The 21,939-nt window shown below is 40.2% G+C and overlaps 2 protein-coding genes across 2 annotated transcripts in view; both read left to right on the top strand.

Moving 5' to 3' along the window:
• The first annotated feature begins 294 nt into the window (after positions 1–294).
• LOC143418438 (protein NLRC3-like) lies at positions 295–5,829 on the top strand. Its single transcript, XM_076883548.1, has 6 exons — positions 295–385; positions 1,990–2,119; positions 2,375–2,476; positions 3,469–3,547; positions 3,709–3,895; positions 4,025–5,829. The coding sequence occupies exons 2-6, from the start codon at positions 2,004–2,006 to the stop codon at positions 5,827–5,829; spliced, it is 2,289 nt and encodes a 762-aa protein (XP_076739663.1). The 5' UTR covers positions 295–385; positions 1,990–2,003.
• A 1,224-nt stretch (positions 5,830–7,053) lies between these two features.
• LOC143418283 (stonustoxin subunit beta-like) overlaps positions 7,054–21,939 on the top strand; it is a 25,216-nt gene continuing 10,330 nt past the window's right edge. The window contains exons 1-2 of the mRNA XM_076882839.1: positions 7,054–7,431; positions 17,203–17,376. Of these exons, the coding sequence (XP_076738954.1) occupies positions 7,232–7,431; positions 17,203–17,376 (374 nt within the window). The 5' untranslated portion in view covers positions 7,054–7,231. The remainder of the gene's footprint in view (positions 7,432–17,202; positions 17,377–21,939) is intronic.

Raw genomic sequence — 21,939 nt, 5'->3', positions numbered from 1 at the left:
TCTTTACTGCACAGGTGAAGGTAGAAAGTGTGACTGGATCTATAGACTGGAAACAGAGAAACATGCTGAACATTTGAAGCTTTGCAGCAGAAATGTTCATGTTACAAATACAGCAGAGCTGATCTGGGATCAGTGTGTTCACACCTGCAGCTACAACAAGGTTTCATGTCTCCACACGTCAGCATGTGAACTTTACTCTGACTCAGTCTGAGCAGTCAGACGGCATATTTTTAAAGTTAACACATCAGCACACACAGAGCTGAGCCCCTCCCACCTGTGCTGAGTTTCAGGTGGAGCCCCGCCTCCTTCCAGGAAGCAGCTCACCTGTGTGTCCGTGTTTAGTGTCCAGGTGTGGAGTGGAGCTTGTTGTTGGTGTGAAGAAACTGTAAGTTTGCTTTGTTTCCTCCTTTAACAGTTTGTCTTTAGGAACTTTACTGTTTGTTCAGCTCGTGTTTGATTTCTTCACACAACAAACTGTGTGTGTTTGTATTTCCGGTCTCTCCATTAAAGTCAGTGTGTAATGTTTCCTGGCTAACATCAGCTGTGTGCAGCTTAGTTCAGCACAAATCTGCCGCTCCATAGTTCACGGTAACGGACTCACAGCTGGACCAACGAGGCCGAGTGTGTCCGCCACTCTGAGCTACGTTCGTGTTTGTGTACTTGTAGTTTGTACTTTGAGTTCACTCAGAGCCCACAGAGGACGCAGCGTACGTGATGACGTCACAGCCCTTTACCTCCTTTACTGTCACTGTGATTAATATTTACACACGAGACACCTGCAGAGCTCTGACGCTAAGCTAGCACACAGCATGCTAACACTAAGCTAAAGCTAGGCTAGCCAAGAACCCAGAGTGAGGTTAAAGCTGAGTAAACACTGACCCCAGACCAGCACCGTGATAAAGTGAGCTGCTGCTGCTGAACTTGAACAGGTAACAAAGTGATGAGCAGTCAGGCTGCAGGTTTCTACCTGTTCATGTTTCTACAGTAGAATCACTTTGAAGTGTCTTTGTGCTGTTTCATCTTTGATTTGTGTTCATAAACACTCAGAGAAACATCACGTGACCTCATCAGGATCTGTGTTGGTGTGTGGGGCTGTACCTCAGCTTTATGTTGTTACATGCTCATTTGTTCATTTCACACAGTAACATCAAAGTAATGTTATGAGGAGTAATGAAGTAACGTACTCCATTACTTTTAATTAAAGTGTTCTGTGTAATATGTGTAATAATGACTGTTTTGAGTAATGACCAACACTGATCACAACAAAGAGGAAATGCCTCCAACATGCACAAACATTTGAGCCACAACATGCAGTTAATGTGCACAAATGTCTTTGATATGCTGCTCAGTGATGGTGGTGACTGTCAGAGCAGAGCTACTGAGAATCAATAAGTAATATCAATGATGGGATCAGAATCACTAAATTCTTCTCATCCCTGTCAGTATCATACATGTGCTGTATAATGTGATAAATGTAGAGGTGCTGGCTGTTCTCTCACTCTGCTGTTTAGCTGTAAAGGACGCCTCCCTGCCTTTGTCTCATTCATGACCTTTAATAGTCTCTTCTAACATGCAGAGATCTGTATGATCTGTTTCATAGAGTCTAACCAGCCTGTACAGGTAACAACAACAGTCACTGCATCACTGACACACAAACGTCATCTCTGTCAATAACAACATTCATACATGGAATAAAAACACATCAGTGGTGGGTCAGCGACATGCTTTCTTTCCCTCTCAGGTTTAAATATCTGGGACTCTCCACCGTTTGGTTTTAGAGCTGAAGAAGCTTCTCAGATGAAACGTCTTCCAGAAACTTAAAGACGTCTCTTTTCTCTCCAAGCTCCTTAGATCACATGACCTGGATGACTGAACCTACAGACACATTGACCTGGTTTCATGGTCACATGACAGGTCAGAGGTCAGCGACTGTAACTCAGTTCCTCCTGTTAATGTGAACTCACTGAGTGTTTGTGGTTTACCTCTCAGACTGACTGAAGACGATGATGGAGGAAGAGGAGGACAGAGCAGAGTCTGCAGGGTCCAGCTGTCCGTCTGTGAGGAGTGACTGGTCCAAAGATTATAATCCAGAGTTCAGTGGTGAACCTGGAGCAACGAGGTCAGAGAGCTGAACTCACTGAGTAACAGAAATAATTCTGCACTGACATTATAATCAGTGTTGACTCTGGTTGATTGTCTGACTGTGTTTGTGAGCTGAGAGGAAATGAAAATGAGTTTGTAACAAAAATCAGTTTTGTCCAGTTTCCCTGTAAAAAGCTGAACTCTAATCTAAGAGGATGTTACTGACAGGAAACAGCTGCATTATCTGCAGTCTGTGTCATCACAGCTGCTTCAATCATGTTTGTGTCTGCAGAGGTCAGAGGTCACAGTCTGCAGGGTCCAGCTGTCCGTCTGTGAGGAGTGACTGGTCCAAAGATGACCCTCTAAACTTCAGTGGTGAACCTGGAGCAACGAGGTCAGAGAGCTGTGATGACTCCTTTACATGTTTGTGTTTCCTGGATAAATATGACCTGAAACATCCTCAGATTGTTACAAAGATTCATTAAAAAGAAAACAATGAAAGAGAAAAGATCCAAATGTTCGACTTGGTCATTTGCTGTTTGAGGACAGTGATGCTCATATCTGTGGGGAAAGTGTGACCTGAGTGGGTTCATGTTTGTCTTTAAAGAACAGAGCTGCTCTGATTCTCTTTGTGTCTGATCTGTTAAACAGTCTGAGAGGTCACACAGAGACCCAGCAGCTAAAGCCTGGATCATACTGGCTGCTGTTACTCCATCAGGACAACACTGAACCACAGTGGTGTGGATGTAGTGGATAAATCCCACCATACTGATGCTCAGAGTTAACCACAGGGAACAAAACCAGATGTTACCTTCAGATTGTGACCTTTGGAGTGGACGATGCAGATTTCAATAGAGAATAAATGTTGTTGTTTTTCAGCTGTGAAGAAAGAATCTAATTTTCTGAACTTAAGAATTTATGATGCTGGAAACAACATGGAGACTATAACACAACATTTCCACTGTGTTCATAGAATGAATGTAAAACTGTCAGACATTCATTAAATATGCAAAATGTCTACAGAAGCATCAGAGGGTCAGACGTGAAGCACTCAGTGATTTTGATCAAATGACTCATCAGTTATTGATCTGTACTACACTGATCTACCACGTTAGTAAAGCTGGTGTTCTGGTGGTGGAGGGAGACTCGGATCATGTTCTGGTTTTGGAGCAGTGATCTGCTGATGGTTCAGTTTGATGAGCTTCTTCAAAATCATCCCTGACATCACCACTGAAAGGACGTCCATGAAAACAGACTGAAAATTACTGATATGTTCACAATCTGAGAGTTTAAAACTTGACAGACTTGATTCAGATGAAGTTATTTGAGCAGAAACTCCTGGATCTTTATCCTGTGTTGATCTAATCCTTCATGGTTCCTCCACAGAGTGGAGCAGCAGAGCTCAGAGGTTCCCAGTGGTCAGTCTGCCCAGCAGCATCAAACACAGCTGGACTCCATATTTATGGTCTGTACATGTACAACAACTACTGTTACATCTGTTCTGTTCACAGTCATCTCCATGCTGCTCTTTGTAGACCAGTGGATCGTCAGTGTGTCCAACATGGATCTGATGTTTGGCTCCATGATTTCAGTCTGATTGGCTCATTCATAAATATTCTGTTCCAGCTGCTGGAGGACAACATCATCACTTTTGTGAAGAACGAGCTGAAGAAGATCCAGAAGGTTCTGAGTCCAGATTACCCAGAATGCTTAGAGAGTCAGAGGAGCAGCAGCAGAGAGGCGTTTGTGAAGATCACAGTGGACTTCCTGAGGAGAATGAAGCAGGAGGAGCTGGCTGACCGTCTGCAGAGCAGTAAGAGGATTTATCTAAAGATTTAAGCTGCTGGATAAATGAGACATTTTCCAGAGATGGAAGATGGAGCAACATGTTTTAAAGATTAGTTCTTTTTGGAATTGAGTGTTTATTTTTCTTCTCATTCAGAACTTCCAGCTGCAGTTTGTCATCGTAACCTTAAATCCACCCTGAAGAAGAAGTTCCAGTGTGTGTTTGAGGGCATCGCTAAAGCAGGAAACCCAACCCTCCTGAATCAGATCTACACAGAGCTCTACATCACAGAGGGAGGGACTGCAGAGGTCAATGATGAACATGAGGTCAGACAGATTGAAACAGCATCCAGGAAACCAGACAGACCAGAAACAACCATCAGACAAGAAGACATCTTTAAAGCCTCACCTGGAAGAGATGAACCAATCAGAACAGTGCTGACAAAGGGAGTGGCTGGCATTGGGAAAACAGTCTTAACACAGAAACACAGCCTGGACTGGGCTGAAGACAAAGCCAACCAGGACATCCAGTTCATATTTCCATTCACTTTCAGAGAGCTGAATGTGCTGAAAGAGGAAAAGTTCAGCTTGGTGGGACTTGTTCATCACTTCTTTACTGAAACCAAAGAAGCAGGAATCTGCAGCTTTGAAGACTTCCAGGTTGTGTTCATCTTTGATGGTCTGGATGAGTGTCGACTTCCTCTGGACTTCCACAAAACTACAATCCTAACTGACCCTAGAAAGTCCACCTCAGTGGATGTGCTGCTGATAAACCTCATCAGGGGGAAACTGCTTCCCTCTGCTCGCCTCTGGATAACCACACGACCTGCAGCAGCCAATCAGATCCCTCCTGACTGTGTTGGCATGGTGACAGAGGTCAGAGGGTTCACTAACCCACAGAAGAAGAAGTACTTCAGGAAGAGATTCAGAGATAAGAAGCAGGCCAGCAGGATCATCTCCCACATCAAGACATCACGAAGCCTCCACATCATGTGCCACATCCCAGTCTTCTGCTGGATCACTGCTACAGTTCTGGAGGATGTGCTGGAAACCAGAGAGGGAGGAGAGCTGCCCAAGACCCTGACTGAGATGTACATCCACTTCCTGGTGGTTCAGGCCAAAGTGAAGAAGGTCAAGTATGATGGAGGAGCTGAGACAGATCCACACTGGAGTCCAGAGAGCAGGAAGATGATGGAGTCTCTGGGAAAACTGGCTTTTGATCAGCTGCAGAAAGGAAACCTGATCTTCTATGAATCAGACCTGAAAGAGTGTGGCATCGATATCAGAGCAGCCTCAGTGTACTCAGGAGTGTTCACACAGATCTTTAAAGAGGAGAGAGGACTGTACCAGGACAAGGTGTTCTGCTTCATCCATCTGAGTGTTCAGGAGTTTCTGGCTGCTCTTCATGTCCATCTGACCTTCATCAACTCTGGACTCAATCTGCTGGAACAACAACAAACAACCTCTACATGGTCTAAACTATTTAACAAACTAAAACTTCAATCTCTCCACCAGAGTGCTGTGAACAAGGCCTTACAGAGTCCAAATGGACACCTGGACTTGTTCCTCCGCTTCCTCCTGGGTCTTTCACTGCAGACCAATCAGACTCTCCTACGAGGTCTGCTGACACAGACAGGAAGTAGCTCACAGACCAATCAGGAAACAGTCCAGTACATCAAGAAGAAGCTCAGTGAGAATCTGTCTGCAGAGAAAAGCATCAATCTGATCCACTGTCTGAATGAACTGGATGATCGTTCTCTAGTGGAGGAGATCCAACAGTCCCTGAGATCAGGAAGTCTCTCCACAGGTAAACTGTCTCCTGCTCAGTGGTCAGCTCTGGTCTTCATCTTACTGTCATCAGAAGAAGATCTGGATGTGTTTGACCTGAAGAAATACTCTGCTTCAGAGGAGGCTCTTCTGAGGCTGCTGCCAGTGGTCAAAGCCTCCAACAAGGCTCTGTGAGTAAATCTGTGATCATGTTTGTTTTTAAAATGTTGATTAAAAGTGGTCAAAGCCTCCAACAAGGCTCTGTGAGTAAATCTGTGATCATGTTTATTTTTAAAATGTTGATTAAAAGTGGTCATAGATTTCTTCCATGACAGATCCATGTCCTAAAACCATGAGACAGCGTAGTTGTATAGTATAAAAGAAAAAAGGAGAACTTTTGACCACAATATTGTAACTTGAATGAACTTTTGATACAGCCTTTAAACATAAAATTTATGAACAGAATCGGTGACAAAGGGCAGCCCTGGTGGAGCCCATCACCCACCGGACTTATTACTATCCAACGTATTGCCGGCTATGCCAACCAAGCTCTTGCAATGGTTGTAAAAGGATCGAATGGCCATAAAATGTTTCTCAGTTTTATTATTTTCAGTCACATCTGTTTTTGATTATTAACTGAATATTTTAAAATTCAGGCTTTTTATGTTATACAAAACATCATATTTTCTTATGATGTCTTGTATTGATTCTGAAGGAATAGTTTTCATCAGTATCGCAGATACCAGCCTGAATTTTACTTTGTATTGGATCAGAAAGGAAATCAGTGGCATCACACATCACTTACAGCAACTTCAGTACCACTCCATTTTAATAAACTGGGGGGAGGTGCACCAAGATTCAGTATGAGATAAAGAATTATTTTTAACTGTAAGGTTGGAGAAATCTGTTGTTGGAAATTGGAAGAACAGGTCATCTTAAAAATCACTGCATTGTAGTTTTATTCAGGCCCCTTCAATCTGTGATCGCTGTTGCTTTGCATTGTAAATGCTACTATTACAAAAGTCACAAATATTAGTGTATGTGTGTGTTGTTGGGTAATAAACCAAAAGAACAGAATCTACCAGCACCTCACTGATTTCTGCTTAAAAACAATAAAAAAGCAATAAAGCTCTGATTTGTTTGGTTGATCTTGTCTCCCTTCCACCTTGATTTCAGACTGAGTGGCTGTAACCTGTCAGACAGAAGCTGTGAAGCTCTGTCCTCAGTCCTGAGCTCCCAGTCCTCCCATCTGACAGAGCTGGACCTGGGTAACAACAACCTGCAGGATTCAGGAGTGAAGCTTCTGTCTGCTGGGATAAAGAGTCAATACTGCAAACTGGAAACGCTGAGGTCAGATCAAGCAATATCGATTTTTTTTTCATCAATTAACATCATTTAATCAATTTCATTTGGAAAAAATTAACAGTGTTTATGTTTTGTTTTTTTAATGAATCCATCCAAATCACACTAAACTGCCACATTTGTCTTTTGTAACATGAGGCAATAAGGATTCCAGCATGTCCTGAAACAGTGTTGAAATATTGTAAATGTAGTAGCTCCTCATGGCACCATGAATATACTTTAACACAAGTGTTTCATGTCTTCTTGTCATCCTTTCTTCAGACTGAGTGGCTGTAACCTGTCAGACAGAAGCTGTGAAGCTCTGTCCTCAGTCCTCAGCTCCCAGTCCTCCAGTCTGAGAGAGCTGGACCTGAGTAACTCTGACCTGCAGGATTCAGGAGTGAAGCTTCTGTCCGCTGGACTAAAGAGTTCACAGTGTGCAGTGGAAACTCTCAGGTCAGGATTCAAACTTTTCCACAGATGATCATTTGAAATGTGACTTATATTATTGTATAAACAGGTAACCTTTATACAGCTGTCAAGTGAACTTTTATTTACATTTGAGTGGATAATTGGACTCCGAATTACTTTCAAAAGTAATTGGCGACTACCGATTGGTTTGCTGTTAGTTTTTTATTCACAGTACTTACTTAATTTTAAAGGCTGATTTCTCAAAATGAGATGTTTATCTTTTCTTCTACAACACTTGGAGCCACCAAATCTTCTTGCTTCATTTATTCATTACAGTTTGATTTAAAGAATATTAGACTCGTAACATAATAAATACATTTATTTCACTTCTTCTTGAGAGAAAGAAAGGGATGACTGGGTGAGCTCCAGTGGTTCATCCCAGCAGAGAGAGCAGCACACTGGGCTGCAAATGATCACAGTAGTAATAGCCATAGTTTGATAAAACAGGCATTCTTACCCTGTAGATAATACAGGGTTCTGGTGCCGATGTGGGGGAGGGGAGTCGCCCGGTACTAACTACATACTGAAGTGTCTTGTGTTCCAAGAACACAACGACCAAGACAGAGAGATCCTACTGGCAACCTTCTGGTTACAAGATGAGCTTCCCAACCCCCAGAACCGCGGTCTTATCCTCCAGTTCTGTGTTGATGATAATCACATAATAGGAGAGCAGCTGGGCATCCAGTGGAAGTGTGATGGAAATCAAAATCCTGAATTGGATTCGGTGCGGTTGCGTTACTATTTTTCAACAACCAATCTTATATCAGCTGCATGGAAGTAGCTATAAGTAATCTGGGCGCTACAGCTTTAACCCTTTAAGACTTACCATAGAACCAAGTCCGCCACAGCTTATATTATATTTTTACATGCTGTGGAGCCATTTTTGGGAGCATTTCAAGTTGCTCTACATCAATACAACCATTACAGCCTAAATTTTAATAATATGCATTAATTAAGTGCATAGAAATTACATAAATTGCAAAAAGTGCAATAAACTAAAAAAAATTTGAAAATCGTTTTTGTTTTTTAACATATATTTCTAGTTAGAGAAATTTAACCTTCCTGCCTTCTTGGGACCTTTTTGTGCCACTGCTATGTGTTAAATGGCTGCCATTTCCACTGTGTTCAGTGGAATATAACCAAACTTGCCACAGGATAGTTTTTACCTGTCAATGTTAATATTCCAGTGTGAATTCCTTAAATCAGCCTAAAATGGCTGAGCAGCAGAAATCCCCACACCCATCACCCTGGGGACCATTTTCTGCCCATTGACTTCCATTATAAACGCTATTTTTCAACCCCAAATTATCATCATATGATTTTAGTTTTTTCTTCTTTTCTTGGATGTCAATGAAGACTCAGGGCCTTGAAGTTTTAATTTTTAAATTGCAAAAAAAATGCAAAAAAAATAATGGCAGGTCAAAATGTATGTTGGTGCCAATCTTTGGTCCATCTAAAGGCCTACTTATAATGACAATCACATATTACTTCAACTGGTTTTTTGTGGAAATATTTAGTTTCGTTTTTTGGTTTTTGGGGCTTATAACACAGGGCGCTCATGTAATAACACTGGGATTTGAAGGGTTAAAACAACGAAAATATAATTAAAACTTTACATGAATATTTCAGGGAGAAGTAGTTTTACAAGGTTGGCTAATTTAAAGTGGAATAAAATATGGATATATGGTCTTTTTATGGCGTGGCTGAGAATGGTCCCTAGGGTGATGGGTGTGAGTTTTTTAAAGGATGGCAGGAGGGTTAAGAGGCTTATCCCTCAAAACTGTAAATGCAAAAAAGTTGCACAAAATAGTTTCCCACCACATGAAATTTATTTTGAGTGCCTTCATAGTTTTATTTTTGAAATACACTAATTTCTATACACTGCAGGAAAAACGAAAATAAATATTATAGTGCAAATTTGCAAAAAAGCAGCATATGCATCAAAATAAACTATTTCCAGCAGTGCAATATGAGTCCTAAGCATCCCAGAAACAACACAGAAAGTCAGAAAGTCAAACATAACTTTAAAAAACACTAGTATAGGGTTATGAGGCCATGATGGTAAAAAATACATTTCTGCAAAAATGACATCACTTCCGGTTTTGGGCAGGTCATGGCGGATATGCGATAGTTCACGCTGATGTCAATTCCAAAGTAGGAAGTGTTACAAACAGCTGATCGGATCGGCAAAGCGTGTTTCTGGAATATTATGTTACGCAAAACAGAGTGTGCCCACTCTGACCGGCTTTAAAGGGTTAAGCAGCTGCATGCACTCCCGCGGACAGCGATCACTTTCTGGCAGACGATCACTTTTTGGCACAACACCTGGAGCTAAGGGGGCAAAACAATCGCATGAGTGCTGCTGTTTGGCTGAGGAAGAATAAAGTATTCATGGTAAGCCAATCACATGACCACTTCAAGATTACAAAGCAACAAGGTGACATATACCAGTTTTTAAATTGTGTTGATAGGTCACATAAAACCAGAGTCATGATAAACAATATATACGCAGCATTTTTTTCCTCAATAGTTTCGTCACTTTTACTGTCTAAGGACAGCACAGCAAGCACTCTCTGCTTATGAGCAAAAAAAACCCAAATCATCCCTTTCCTGTTGGTGGAAAAATGAACCATGTCGACCAATCAAAAAAATGATATAGCAACATGACATTTGGTTGTTTAGGAAGAGGGGGAAGTTTTAGGAGTGACGGTGTGAGATGTGAGAGATTTGTGACGTTTAGCGTATTTGGAGTGTGTGCATAGTATGTTGTGTTGTGTAGTTAGTGTGTAGGGGAAAAAAGAACAAAAAAAGTTAGTGTGTAGTGTAGTGGATAGTTTTATGTTGTCTGTCAGAACAATGAGGCAATTGCTGAATGTTAAGTGCCCTGAGGCGACTGTTGTGATTTGGCACTATATAAATAGAGTTGAATTGAATGGAATTGTTACAGGTGCTGCCACAAAACCAGCAAATGCAGATTACAGTGTAAACGGTGTCTCCAGGTAGAAACAGCAGTGATACACCTGCTGCTGTCAGACCTGCAGGTATCAGGCTGTGATGTTCTCCTTTATGGTGGACAGAAATTATTTTTTTGGAGTGGCACAAATAATTTGTGGCATCTTATTTAATGCAGAACAGCTGATTGTTCTGTAAATAGTTTGAAATAGTTATTTTTAAAAAATCAAGGTAAAAGGTAAATTGTTACAAATAACAAAATGGTTGTTTGCAAACCTTGTGTATAGGATTTTAAGGGTGTTCGTCTTGTAACCGGAAGGTTGCCGGTTCGAGCCCCGGCTCGGACAGTCTCGGTCATTGTGTCTTTGGGCAAGACACTTCACCTAGCGCCTACTGGTGATGGCCAGAGGGGCCGATGGTGCGATATGGCAGCCTCGCTTCTGTCAGTCTGCCCCAGGGCAGCTGTGGCTACAACTGTAGTTGCCTCCACCAGTGTGTGAATGTGAGAGTGAATGAATAGTGGCATTGTAAAGCACTTTAAGGCCCGAAAAGCGCTATATAAATGCAATCCATTATTATTATTATTATTATTATTATTAAAATATTATTAAAATATTAAAATTATTAGATTTCAAGTTAATGATTTATTAAACATGTTTGTGGTTGTAACAGTAAAAAATATAACTTTTTCTACTCATATTGTTTTTTGTCTGATTTTAGGTCAATTGTGTTAATACAGTATGTCAAAATGAAAACATAACTGTAAATTCAGACACGTGAGGTTGTGCTGAAAAGAATGATACCAAACAGGCAAAGTAAATAGTTTTTAAAGGTGGAATATAGAGGTCAAATCAAAAGTAGTTAAAAATGGGCAATTATACCCTGGACCCCAGAGGGTTGAACATTTTAAAGTAACGCAATAGTTACTTTTCAAGTAATTAATTACTTTTAGTAACTGACTTACAATATTTTAACTCTAAGTAACTACGTAGAGTTAACTATAGTTAGTAGTATAGTTACTAGAGATGGCACGATACCACTTTTTTATGTCCGATACCGATACCGATATCATAAATTTGGATATCTGCCGATACCGATATGAATCCGATATAGTGTTTTTTAATCAACAAAACTGTTTTTTTAAATATCTTGCTGCATTTTGTATAAGTTCATACTCAAGTTTAAAACAACAACTACACTAAAGCTATTCTGTTATACCTGTATGCAAAAAAAAATATTTCATAGTTCAGCAATACTGATCAATCTAATAAACTCAAACCTACACCATCCTCCCTATTCTGGTATTTTAAAGAGTACTTAGCAGAAATATTAAGCAACCTAACTAATAGGGTTCCAACTCCCAGCAACAACAAAAATAAATAAATAAAAAATAGGGAACCACCCCTCACGCTCCACCTCATGATGCTTAATCGACGTAATCAACCTTAATTTGATGCAGTGTGAAAAAAAAATACACAGAAATCAATTATTTTTCAAGAAATATTAAATAGATTCAACATCTTTCTTCAACAAAATTGCAGACTGCACAGATGGTACCTTCCCAAAGGAAAAAGTACTATAGCTTACTAGGGTATATATATTAGACTTAATAGTTACTATATACAGTAATTGACTTCTATTCATTTTACATCAAATTAAAACTTTGGGTGTCAGATAATTATTTATTAAAAGCTAGACATTTTAAATGAGAATAAGAAAGAAAAGTATGTCTTTGTGCCCCCTTTTCCCTGTTAATGCCCTATCGGCCCCCCTGGCTAAACTTTGCTAAATCCGCCCCTGCACAGTTACCAGCGTCAGCTATGTAGAAAAAGATCCTCGAGTAGAAAGTAATAATAAATAAATTCTAACAACAGCTGATCAAGCTTAAACGTGCTGCTGTTGTTCAGCCGCTGGTTTCCTCTTTCTGGTGCAAAGTGGGCCAAAAACAAACAAGAGAGACGGACTCGAGACAGAAAAGCCGATCAGCTGATCATTAAGCAGTTTTATGATTGAAGTAGCAGCAAGAAGAGGCAGTCGTTTGTTAAGCTTAACGCAGGAATGCTTTACAAACATTCAGAGATGGACTTACACACTTGCTTTACTTCTCTCGGGGATAACTTTGTCGGAGATGAAATGCCAGGTTGCTAGCGAAGCTCCACATGCTATCCAGACCACCGACAGGTCCCGCATGCCACAGCTGCTCTATCACGTGATGCATACTGCTCCGACGTGCTAACGTTCTGAGGTGAGTTACGGCGTGTTGCAAGTTTTGTGAGGTGCTTTCGTGATATTTAATGGATCGGATTACATTTTTTATTTTTCTCCGATATCCGATCCAGTAATTTAGGTCAGTATCGGACCGATACCGATACGTAATATCGGATCGGTCCATCTCTAATAGTTACTAGTTACTTCTTGGTAACTACTAACTATAATTACTTGTTCAAAGTCACTTGCCCAACACTGATCCCAAACCATCTCCACTGGGTTTAGGTCAGGTGACTGTATCCTCACTACAGACCGAATAAATCACCTGAATTTGGAAGTCTGCCTCCGTGTTCTTTAACCGGAGCACACCCACCGTACCTGGCCACTCTAAATCAGCTAAACTCCTGGAGACAACACTTTGTCCATTTTATTTAGACACAGCGGCACCTCTGAAGCAAAGTGTTGTCCATTCTTCAAATTTCTATCCCTGGATAAATGAAAATACTCAAAATTTCAAGAGATATTCTGTCAAGTTAGAACGTTTATGGAAGGCTTCCAAGCTTGAGGTTCATCGAGTACATCTCAAGGAATCAATATCCTCACTTAACAACATGATAAAAAAGCTGGAACTGAATAGTTTTCAAATCTAATGGCTTCAGAAAAGAACCAAAGTATTGTTTGATACAATTATGAAAATTGTCTCTCCTGATATTCCTCGTGTACCAGTCTATACTAAATCTGATTGTAATGAATCATTGAACGAACGTGGAAAAAACAGTTGCAGAACAACTTAACGACTTTCTGGAGAAAAACAGTGTTCTGGACATTTTCCAGTCTGGTTTCTGTAAACTGTCCTCCACTGAGATGGCTTAACTTAAAGTGTGTGGTGACATTCTGATGGCAGCAGACTCTGGAGAGTGCACTGAGTTGGATGTCTCCTCTGCTTTTGATACTGTTGATCACAGCATCATGATAAATAGGCTGAAGGACTTGTTCAGGATTACTGGTGTTGCTTTAAAATGGTTTGTCGTATCTACTGTATCTGAGAGATCTTTGACTGTCTGTATGAATCATGTGTTGTCTGAAACATCCGTTCTGCCTTCTGGGGTACCTCAAGGATCTGTTTTAGGCCCGATTCTCTTTTTGGTTTATATACGTCCTCTAGGCCACAGGTGACAAACGCCAGGCCTCGAGGGCTGGTGTCCTGCAGTTTTTAGATGTTTCCTTGATCCATCACATCTGATTTAAATGGTTAAATTCCTCCTCAACACGTCCTGAGGTTCTCCAGAGGCCTGGTAATGAATTTGATTCAGGTGTGCTGACCCAGGGTTAGACCTAAAACCTGCAGGACACCGGCCCTCGAGGCCTGGAGTTCCCCACCCCTGCTCTAGGCCAAATTATCAGATATTACAATAATATTTCTTATCATCTCTACGCTGATGACATTCAGACATTAAGTTATACTGTTCTTTCAAAGATTCTCAGTTTGATACATTTTCTTGTTTAAATAATTGTCTTTCAGGAATCAAATAATTGTGAAACTTCAACTTTCTCCAGTTTAATACGGATAAAACAGAAACTTTGATCATTGCTCCTGATCACATGTCTTCAGAAATTAGGCAGCAGATCAGTTTTTAGGTCCTTCCATTAAATCGAGTCTCAGAAACTTAGGTGTTATTTTCGACAGTTCAATGTTGCTTGAGAAACTCTCTAAACAACTGTTTCAAAACTGTTTTTATCATCCAAGAAACATTTCTAAACTCAGACTGGTGTCAAAGGCAGAACTTGAGATGATTCTTCATGCTTTTATCTCTACTCACTTGGAGTATTGTAATGGTCTTTTTACTTGTCTCAACAAATCAGCTCTGGAGCTTCACACTGTACAGAATGCTGCGGCGAGACTTTTAACTGGCACAAACAAGAGGTCACACATTACTCCAGTTTTGGCTTCTCTTCATTGGTTGCCACTAAATTTTAGGGTTCATTTTAACATTATACTCATAACTTTTAGAGCTGTACATGGTGAAGCTCCTCAGTGCATCTCTGACCTGTTGAAACCTCATGCTTCATACCGAGCACTTAGGTCTTTAGGTCAGAGGTCACTATTGGTCCCACAGACTCGGTTCAACACACGTGGGGATCGAGCTTTTCAGGCACCGAGGCTGTGGAACTCCCTGCTGTTATCTTTATGCTGTCTAGACTCCACTGACTCTTTGAAAAAGCAGATGAAGACATTTCTATACAAACGAGATTATGTGCTATATAAATATATTCTACTTACTTACTTGAATAATAGTTCATTTATGAATATTTTTTTATTAAAATATTTATTTTCTTTACTTTATCACCCAATTAAATTATAATTCTGTAAATAAGGGTGATAGTGTGGCCTGTGTAGGTTGTCTTCAGGTTCTCTGCTTCCTCCCACAGTCCAAAAACATGCATGCTGGGTTAACTGGAGTGATTGTGAGCATAAATGCACAAGTGTTTACCTGGCTACATCACCGTGGTTACTGATGCTGAACCTATAACCTGGTCTGGATCAGGTTATATTCAGAGTGTGTGTTTTAAAATTGACTGAAGTGCCTCGTTTTCACTGAGCCTTTCATTTACAGAAAGCTTTAAGTGTGATATAGATTCAGTCATATCTGACTAATGTCAGTGAGTGAGGCCGAGCTGTAAAGTCACATTTCTGCTAATTAGCACACCAGCTAACTAGCATACCGGCTATCTAGCAAACCAGTTAAGTAGCAGACCAGCTAACTAGCGAACCGGCTAACTAGCACACTGGCTAACTAGTACACCAGCCGACTAGCGAACCGGCTAACTAGCATACCAGCTAACTAGCACACCAGCTGACTAGCGAACCGGCTAAATAGCACACCGGCTAACTAGCACACCAGCTAACTAGCAGACCAGCTAACTGCAGCCACAGGCTGAAGGACGATTAAATGTAGTGGAGATATCAGGGATTACACTGGTGTGTCCGATTCACTCTTTAGCACTCCAGTCACTCTGGTGTGTCAGCCAGAGCACCACTGAAGGCCCAGCGTGTGGAATAAGGAGCTTAAGGTTTGGTTTGAGGCACTTTATTCTTTCACTGATTGATTCTTGTGGCTGTGATCACGTGTGTGGTTTCTTACAAAAAGGAAGTACACAATACAAATACATGACAAATAAGATGAATAGATAAGATACATATCCAGTTATATGCATACGTCAGTATAGCTAACATAACCATATATAAGGTCAAAGATCACAGTACTATAATGCAGTAATGTTAAACACAAAGGTGTATATCTACATAAATCTATCCTATCAGTGATCAGAGTACTGTAGTATACTTCTACTACTTACACTATACAAACTAAACTGCATTAGTGTGACTTTAAGTTACCATCAGTACAGACGAACTGATGGTAGTTGGACAAAATAAAGGCTTTGCAATTATTGTGAAGGGCTTCCGGTTAAAGTAAGATCAGCTGATTACCTCATAACAAATTGTTTGCTATAGAATGCAGCTCCCAGTCTTCATTAATATCATGTACTATAACTCCCAGGTCTACAGAGAGACCAACAGCTGGTGCACGTTGTAACGCTGTGGCTGTCGTAGTCTCTCCTTTTTCTACAGCTCATTTGTTCTTCTTGTGATGGTGCGTCTTGAGGGAGGCTCATACATGCGGTCATTTGTTGATCCTAAGAACGTTCCTCAGACCGACTTCTTCAACAACACTAATTGGCCTGAAGTTTGTAGCTACTCACTTCACTGTGGCGTCTGTTAGCTTGTCTTTCTTTGGTTTATCTTGACTCCTCCCACTAGCTGAATCTACGTAGTCTGCCCAAGCCTCCCACCTCTGTTTGTTTGGGTGGTTTGTTTGCTGCCATCAACAGCGTGTAATGCATTTAAGTGATACTTCAGACTTGAAGTACTCCGACGATAAAAAACTCAACTTTGCTTAAAAATAACTTTAGTTGTATCAACACTGCCCTCTGGAATAATTAGACTTTGGTGACAAACTGATGTGATCTCCATGTTTCCTTTGTTGGACTGTGGGCGAGTGTCAGAACTGAATGTACTGAGTAACATGTGGAGTTTAAATATGTGTCAGTTCCAGTTTTAGAGCTCTAAAGTGCAGCTATCATGTTAGGAATATGTTAGGAATAGACAGGAACACTGAGCACACTGAGGTCAAATCTTTATTTATCCAGTTCATCTGTAGGCTGAGCTCAGTCCATCCATTTAGTGAAATGATGTTTAAAGGTCTCCTTGTTCTGTGAGCGTGCACAGATCCTGAAGCAGAAAGCCTGGGTTAACAGAGAAATGATCATCACTGTGATGATGCTCACCATCTCTGACTGGGATTTGAGGTTTTGTCAAAGCAGCAAAGAAAGCCTGGCTATGTTGGACTGGGTGTGGAAGCAGCTCCCAGTTTGAGTTCAGGAGACAGACACCCTCTCTACTTTGACGATCAGCTTCAAACTTTCCTTTTTGATAAAACTTATAGTTAGAGCTGGATCAGGTGACCCTGAACCATCACTTAGTTATGCTGCTATAGAGATGGATAACAGATGGATTGTTGTTTTGTGTGTCTGCAGTCTGTCAGGCTGTCTGATCACAGAGGAAGGCTGTACTTCTCTGGCCTCAGCTCTGACCTCCAACCCCTCCCATCTGAGAGAGCTGGACCTGAGCTACAATCATCCAGGTCCCTCAGGAATGAAGCTTCTGTCGGCTGGACTGAAGGATCCAGGCTGGAGACTGGACACTCTCAGGTATGGAGAGAATGTCTGATATAGGAGGAAGAGCTGGAATCATTTCCTGTGTCTTTCACTCACTTCCTGTTTGTTTCCTGCAGATGAGACATGAACAATCACACATGAAGGAATATTTGCAGGGACAGACACACTAGTCTAGCTGGATAGTACATGGATATTTATGTAGGGGGTCTTCAAGGAGTCTGTTTGCAGGAACATTAATGATAACTGATAAGTCATGTTGAGAGTTTCATTAAAAGTAGACTTACAGTTAGGTAATATTTGGACAGAGACAACATTTTGTAACTTTAGATACAAGTATCAGCCATGTGTGTGTTTCCCATGCTGTATGTCCACAGTCACAGTGACAGTCAGTGACACTGACAGAAGGATGAAACAAGGCTGTGAATCATTTCAGTCTGTGTGTGTGACAAAGAGGCAGACAGGAGCAGCTAACATTTGGAAAAGGAAGCTTACTGGAAACACTACATTCACGGCTGAATTCACAATAGATTTGTTCTCAAGTGCACATTTAGCAGCTAATGCTAATACTGTTTTCCCTTTGCTTTCTACAGCAGCTATTGCTAAGTAGGCCACTTTGCTCCGCTAAGGATTTGTGTGACCATGATGGAGACTCTGATAAGCTAATGCTGCTAAGCTAATGCTGTTTACGGGCCCTGTTAGAATCAATATTTCATTCTCATTCTGTTGTTTGAGAACAATATTAACGTTTCACATCATTATAACACAAGAGAAAAGGGTATTGGCATTAGCTACTAGTGCTTATTCACCTCAAATTACCTTTAGCTGCTAATGGCAGCCTACTTAGCATTAACTCCTCACTAATATAATGCTAATTTACATCAAATTAGCATTAACTGCTCATATTGTTATAAGGAAAGAGAAAACGGTATTAGCATTTGCTGCTAATAATTATTCACCCCTAATTAGAATAAGCCGCTAAAAGCAGCCAACTTAGCATTAATTCCTCACTTTGTTGTTACCCAACGGAAAAGAGTATTAGTATTAGCTACTATCATTTTTAATAAGTAAGAGAAAACAGTATTAGCAGTAGCGCATAATGCTAATTCACGTCAACGTAGTATTAGTTAATAATGGCAGCCTACTTAGCATTAACTGCTCACTAATATAATGCTAATTCGCATCAAATTAGCATTAGCTGCTCAAGTTGTTATAAGGAAAAAGAGAAAACGGTATTAGTATTAGCTGCTAATAATTATTCACCCGTAATTAGAGTTAGCCCCTAATGGCAGGCTACTTAGCATTAACTCCTGACATTGTTATAATGCAGGGGGAAAGAGTTACCATTATCGGATAATGCTAATTCTCATCAAATTAGCATTAGTTAATAACGGTAGACTTCATATCATTAGCTGCTGTCATTCTTACAAAGCAAACAGTATGAGCATTAGCTGTTAATCCTTTTTCATCTAAAATTAGAATTAGCCACTAATGGCGTATTGTTAAAAAGTAAGAAAAAACATTGTTAGCATAAGCGGATAATGCTAATTCATCTCAAATTAGTATTAGCTAATAATGGCACCTGCTTAGCATTAGCTGGTCACATTGTTATAAGGCAAGAAAATATGGTATTAGCATTAGCTGCCAATTTCTATTTACCTAAAATTAGCATTAGCCACTAATGGTAGCCTATAGCAAAAACTTCTTAATGCTAAATGAAGTTAATTAATGCTAAGTAGGTTTAACTGAAATTAAAGTAGTGTTAGCATTAGCTGCTGATATTGTTAAAAGGTAAGATAAAACATTGCTAGCAGCAGCGGATAATGCTAACACATATAATAATTAGCATTACCTAATAATGGCAGCCTTCTTAGCATTAGCTGCTCATATTGTTATAATGCAAGGGAAAAGAGTTGGCAAAAACAGTGTTAGCATTAGTGGATAATGCTAATTCACCTAAATTAGCATTAGCTAATAATGGCTACGTACTTAGCATTACCTACTAATATTGATATAAAGCAAGAAAATATGGTATTAGCATTAGCTTCTAATGCTTTCTCATCTAAAATTAGAATTAGCCACTAATGGCATCCTATTTAGCATTAACTCTTCACATCGCAAGGGAAAAATTAGAATTCAATAAAAAAAAAAAAGTGTTCACATTAGCTACTTGTATTGTTAAAAAGTAAGAAAAAACATTGTTAGCATAAGGGGATAATGCTAATTCACCTCAAATTAGTATTAGCTAATAACGGCAACCTACATAGCATTAGCTGGTCACATTGTTATAAAGCAAGAAAATATGGTATTAGCATTATCTGCCAATTCCTATTCACCTAAAATTAGCATTACCTGCTAATGGCAGTCTACTTAGCATTAACTCCTCACTAATGTGATGCTAATTCACATTAAATTAGCTTTAGCATTAGCTGCTAGCATCAGCCTACCTAGCACTAGCTGCTCACATTGTTAAAAGGGAAGAGAATACGATATTAGCATTAGCTGGTAATATTTATTCACCCCTAATTAGAATTAGCCACTAATGGCAGCATACTTAGCGTTAACTCCTCACATCGTTGTAATGCAAATGAGGCTAACTTGCATTAAATTAGACTGCTGTTATTAGCTAATGCTATTTAGCAGTAGCTGCTCACATTGTTATAAAGCAAAGGAAAACGATATGAGCATTAGGTTCTAATGCGTATTTGCCTTAAATTAGACGTAGGTGCTAATGGCAGCCTACTTAGCATTAGCAGCTCAGATGTTATAATGCTAGGAAAAAGAGTGTTAGCATTAGCCGTTCACATTGTTATAAAGTTAAGGGAAATAGTGTTAGCATTAGCTACTCACATTTTTAAAAAAAAGTAAGTGTTAGCATTAGTGCATAATGCTAATTCATGTCAAATTAGCATTAGTTAATAACGGCAGCCTATTTAGCATTAGCAGATAATGTTGACCTTGGCCCACTGGAAAAGTTAAGAACTAAAGATTTAGGAGTGTTTCTCGATAGCTCTTTCTCGTTTGAGAAACAAATGAATTCTGTTATTAAAACCAGCTGTAAGGTTTATATTGTTGATTGTCATTTATGCTTAGAAATATTTACTCATATATGCTTAGAGTTGTATAATCGATTGCATAATGATAGAGGTTTGATCCTGAGTAGTCTGTAAAGACTCTGTGTGCCTTCCAGAGTGCTCTGGCATGCACACACCACTTGGGGCCATGAGAGAGGTCGTACCCTCTCTTACTGATTTATGGTGTAGGACAGGGGTCTCAAACTCAATTTAGCTGGGGGCCGCTGCAGGCAGAGTCTGGGTGAGGCTGGGCCGCATTAGGTTTTCCACAAGAAAGGCATGGTTAAAAAATTCCAATCTTCTCAAATCTCTTTATTTTTATTTTTTAACACAAAATATGAAAAATGAATAAACAAATTAAGAATTAATAAGAAAAAAAATCAATCTGTAATACATAAATAAAATAATAATAAGATATTTTTAGTCAGTGAACTTGTGTGTATCTTTCAGTCTTCTATATCTGCTGTGTTTAGATTGAAATGTCTGTATTAACAGTTCTATAACCTTCTTCTGAACATGAATGGAACACTGTAGAAAATGAACTGTTCTTCTGAACATGGCTTCTCTTGCCTACTCCTTGCTGCTAGAGACCTGGCAGCGTTTCCTCTCGCATAGCCGAGCCAGATTTGGCCTGAGGGAGGAAGCAGTTGCGGCCCTCAGTATGTCTTGAAGATGATCATCCGTAAGTCTGGACCTGTACTTGGACTTATTGAAGTTCAAAGTGGAGAAGAGCTTTTGGCACAAGTATGTGCTACCAAAAAGGCACATGGTCCACTTGAACATTCGGGAAAGCCGAGGGAAACTAGGGCTCAAGTCTCTCAAAAATTGTCCAAGCTTGTCTGCTTTTCCACTCACCTCCCTGAACGTTGCTTTGAGTTCAGAGTTGCACTGCAGCTCAATGAGCTCCATTTGAAGCACAGAAGGGGCATCTTGCACATCAAAGGAGAAGGGGTCCGCAAAAATGTGAAAGGTGGCTCTGTGTGTCTTGAAGTCAGCAAATCTGTGATCAAATTCCTCCTGTAGCCTCAAAATGACATCAACATACTCGTCAGCACTGAATGGTGTGCCTGCATCCACGAGTGCCTTGCATGCTGGGAAATGGCAAAGGTTTGTCTGAGAGAGCTGAGCTTTCCAGAGCGCCAGTTTTGTGGAGAATGCTCTCACGTTGTCATAGGCAGCACTGACAAGTTGCCCCTGGCCTTGTAACGTCTTGTTCAGTACATTAAGCTCATGTGTCATATCAACAAGAAAAGCTGAGTCCATGAGCCATTTTGGGATCAGTTAGCACAGGAACACTAACTCCATCCTTCTCCATGAAGGCTTCACTTCTGCTCTCAACTCAAAAAGTCTCTTTAATACATTTCCCCTGCTGAGCCAACGTACCTCAGTGAAGTCGAGCACATCCCCATATTCTGACTCCATTTCCTCTAGAAAAGCACAGAACCTTCGGTGCTTTAAGCCCCTGGATCTGATTTGGTTGATGCATTTCACAACAATAGACATCACATTGTCAAACTTCAGGCAT

Source organism: Maylandia zebra, linkage group LG4 (assembly GCF_041146795.1).
Source record: "Maylandia zebra isolate NMK-2024a linkage group LG4, Mzebra_GT3a, whole genome shotgun sequence".
In the NCBI taxonomy this organism is placed as follows: domain Eukaryota; kingdom Metazoa; phylum Chordata; class Actinopteri; order Cichliformes; family Cichlidae; genus Maylandia; species Maylandia zebra.
This window is presented reverse-complemented; position numbering and strand designations above follow the sequence as displayed.

What these genes read in the sequence shown, in the direction of transcription:
- LOC143418438 (XM_076883548.1), top strand. Translation starts at nt 2,004, where the DNA reads ATGATGGAGGAAGAGGAGGACAGAGCAGAGTCTGCAGGGTCCAGCTGT. An exon ending in GGTGAACCTGGAGCAACGAG is followed by an intron (nt 2,477 to 3,468) that starts GTCAGAGAGCTG and finishes GTTCCTCCACAG; the next exon opens with AGTGGAGCAGCAGAGCTCAG. An exon ending in GGCTGACCGTCTGCAGAGCA is followed by an intron (nt 3,896 to 4,024) that starts GTAAGAGGATTT and finishes CTTCTCATTCAG; the next exon opens with AACTTCCAGCTGCAGTTTGT.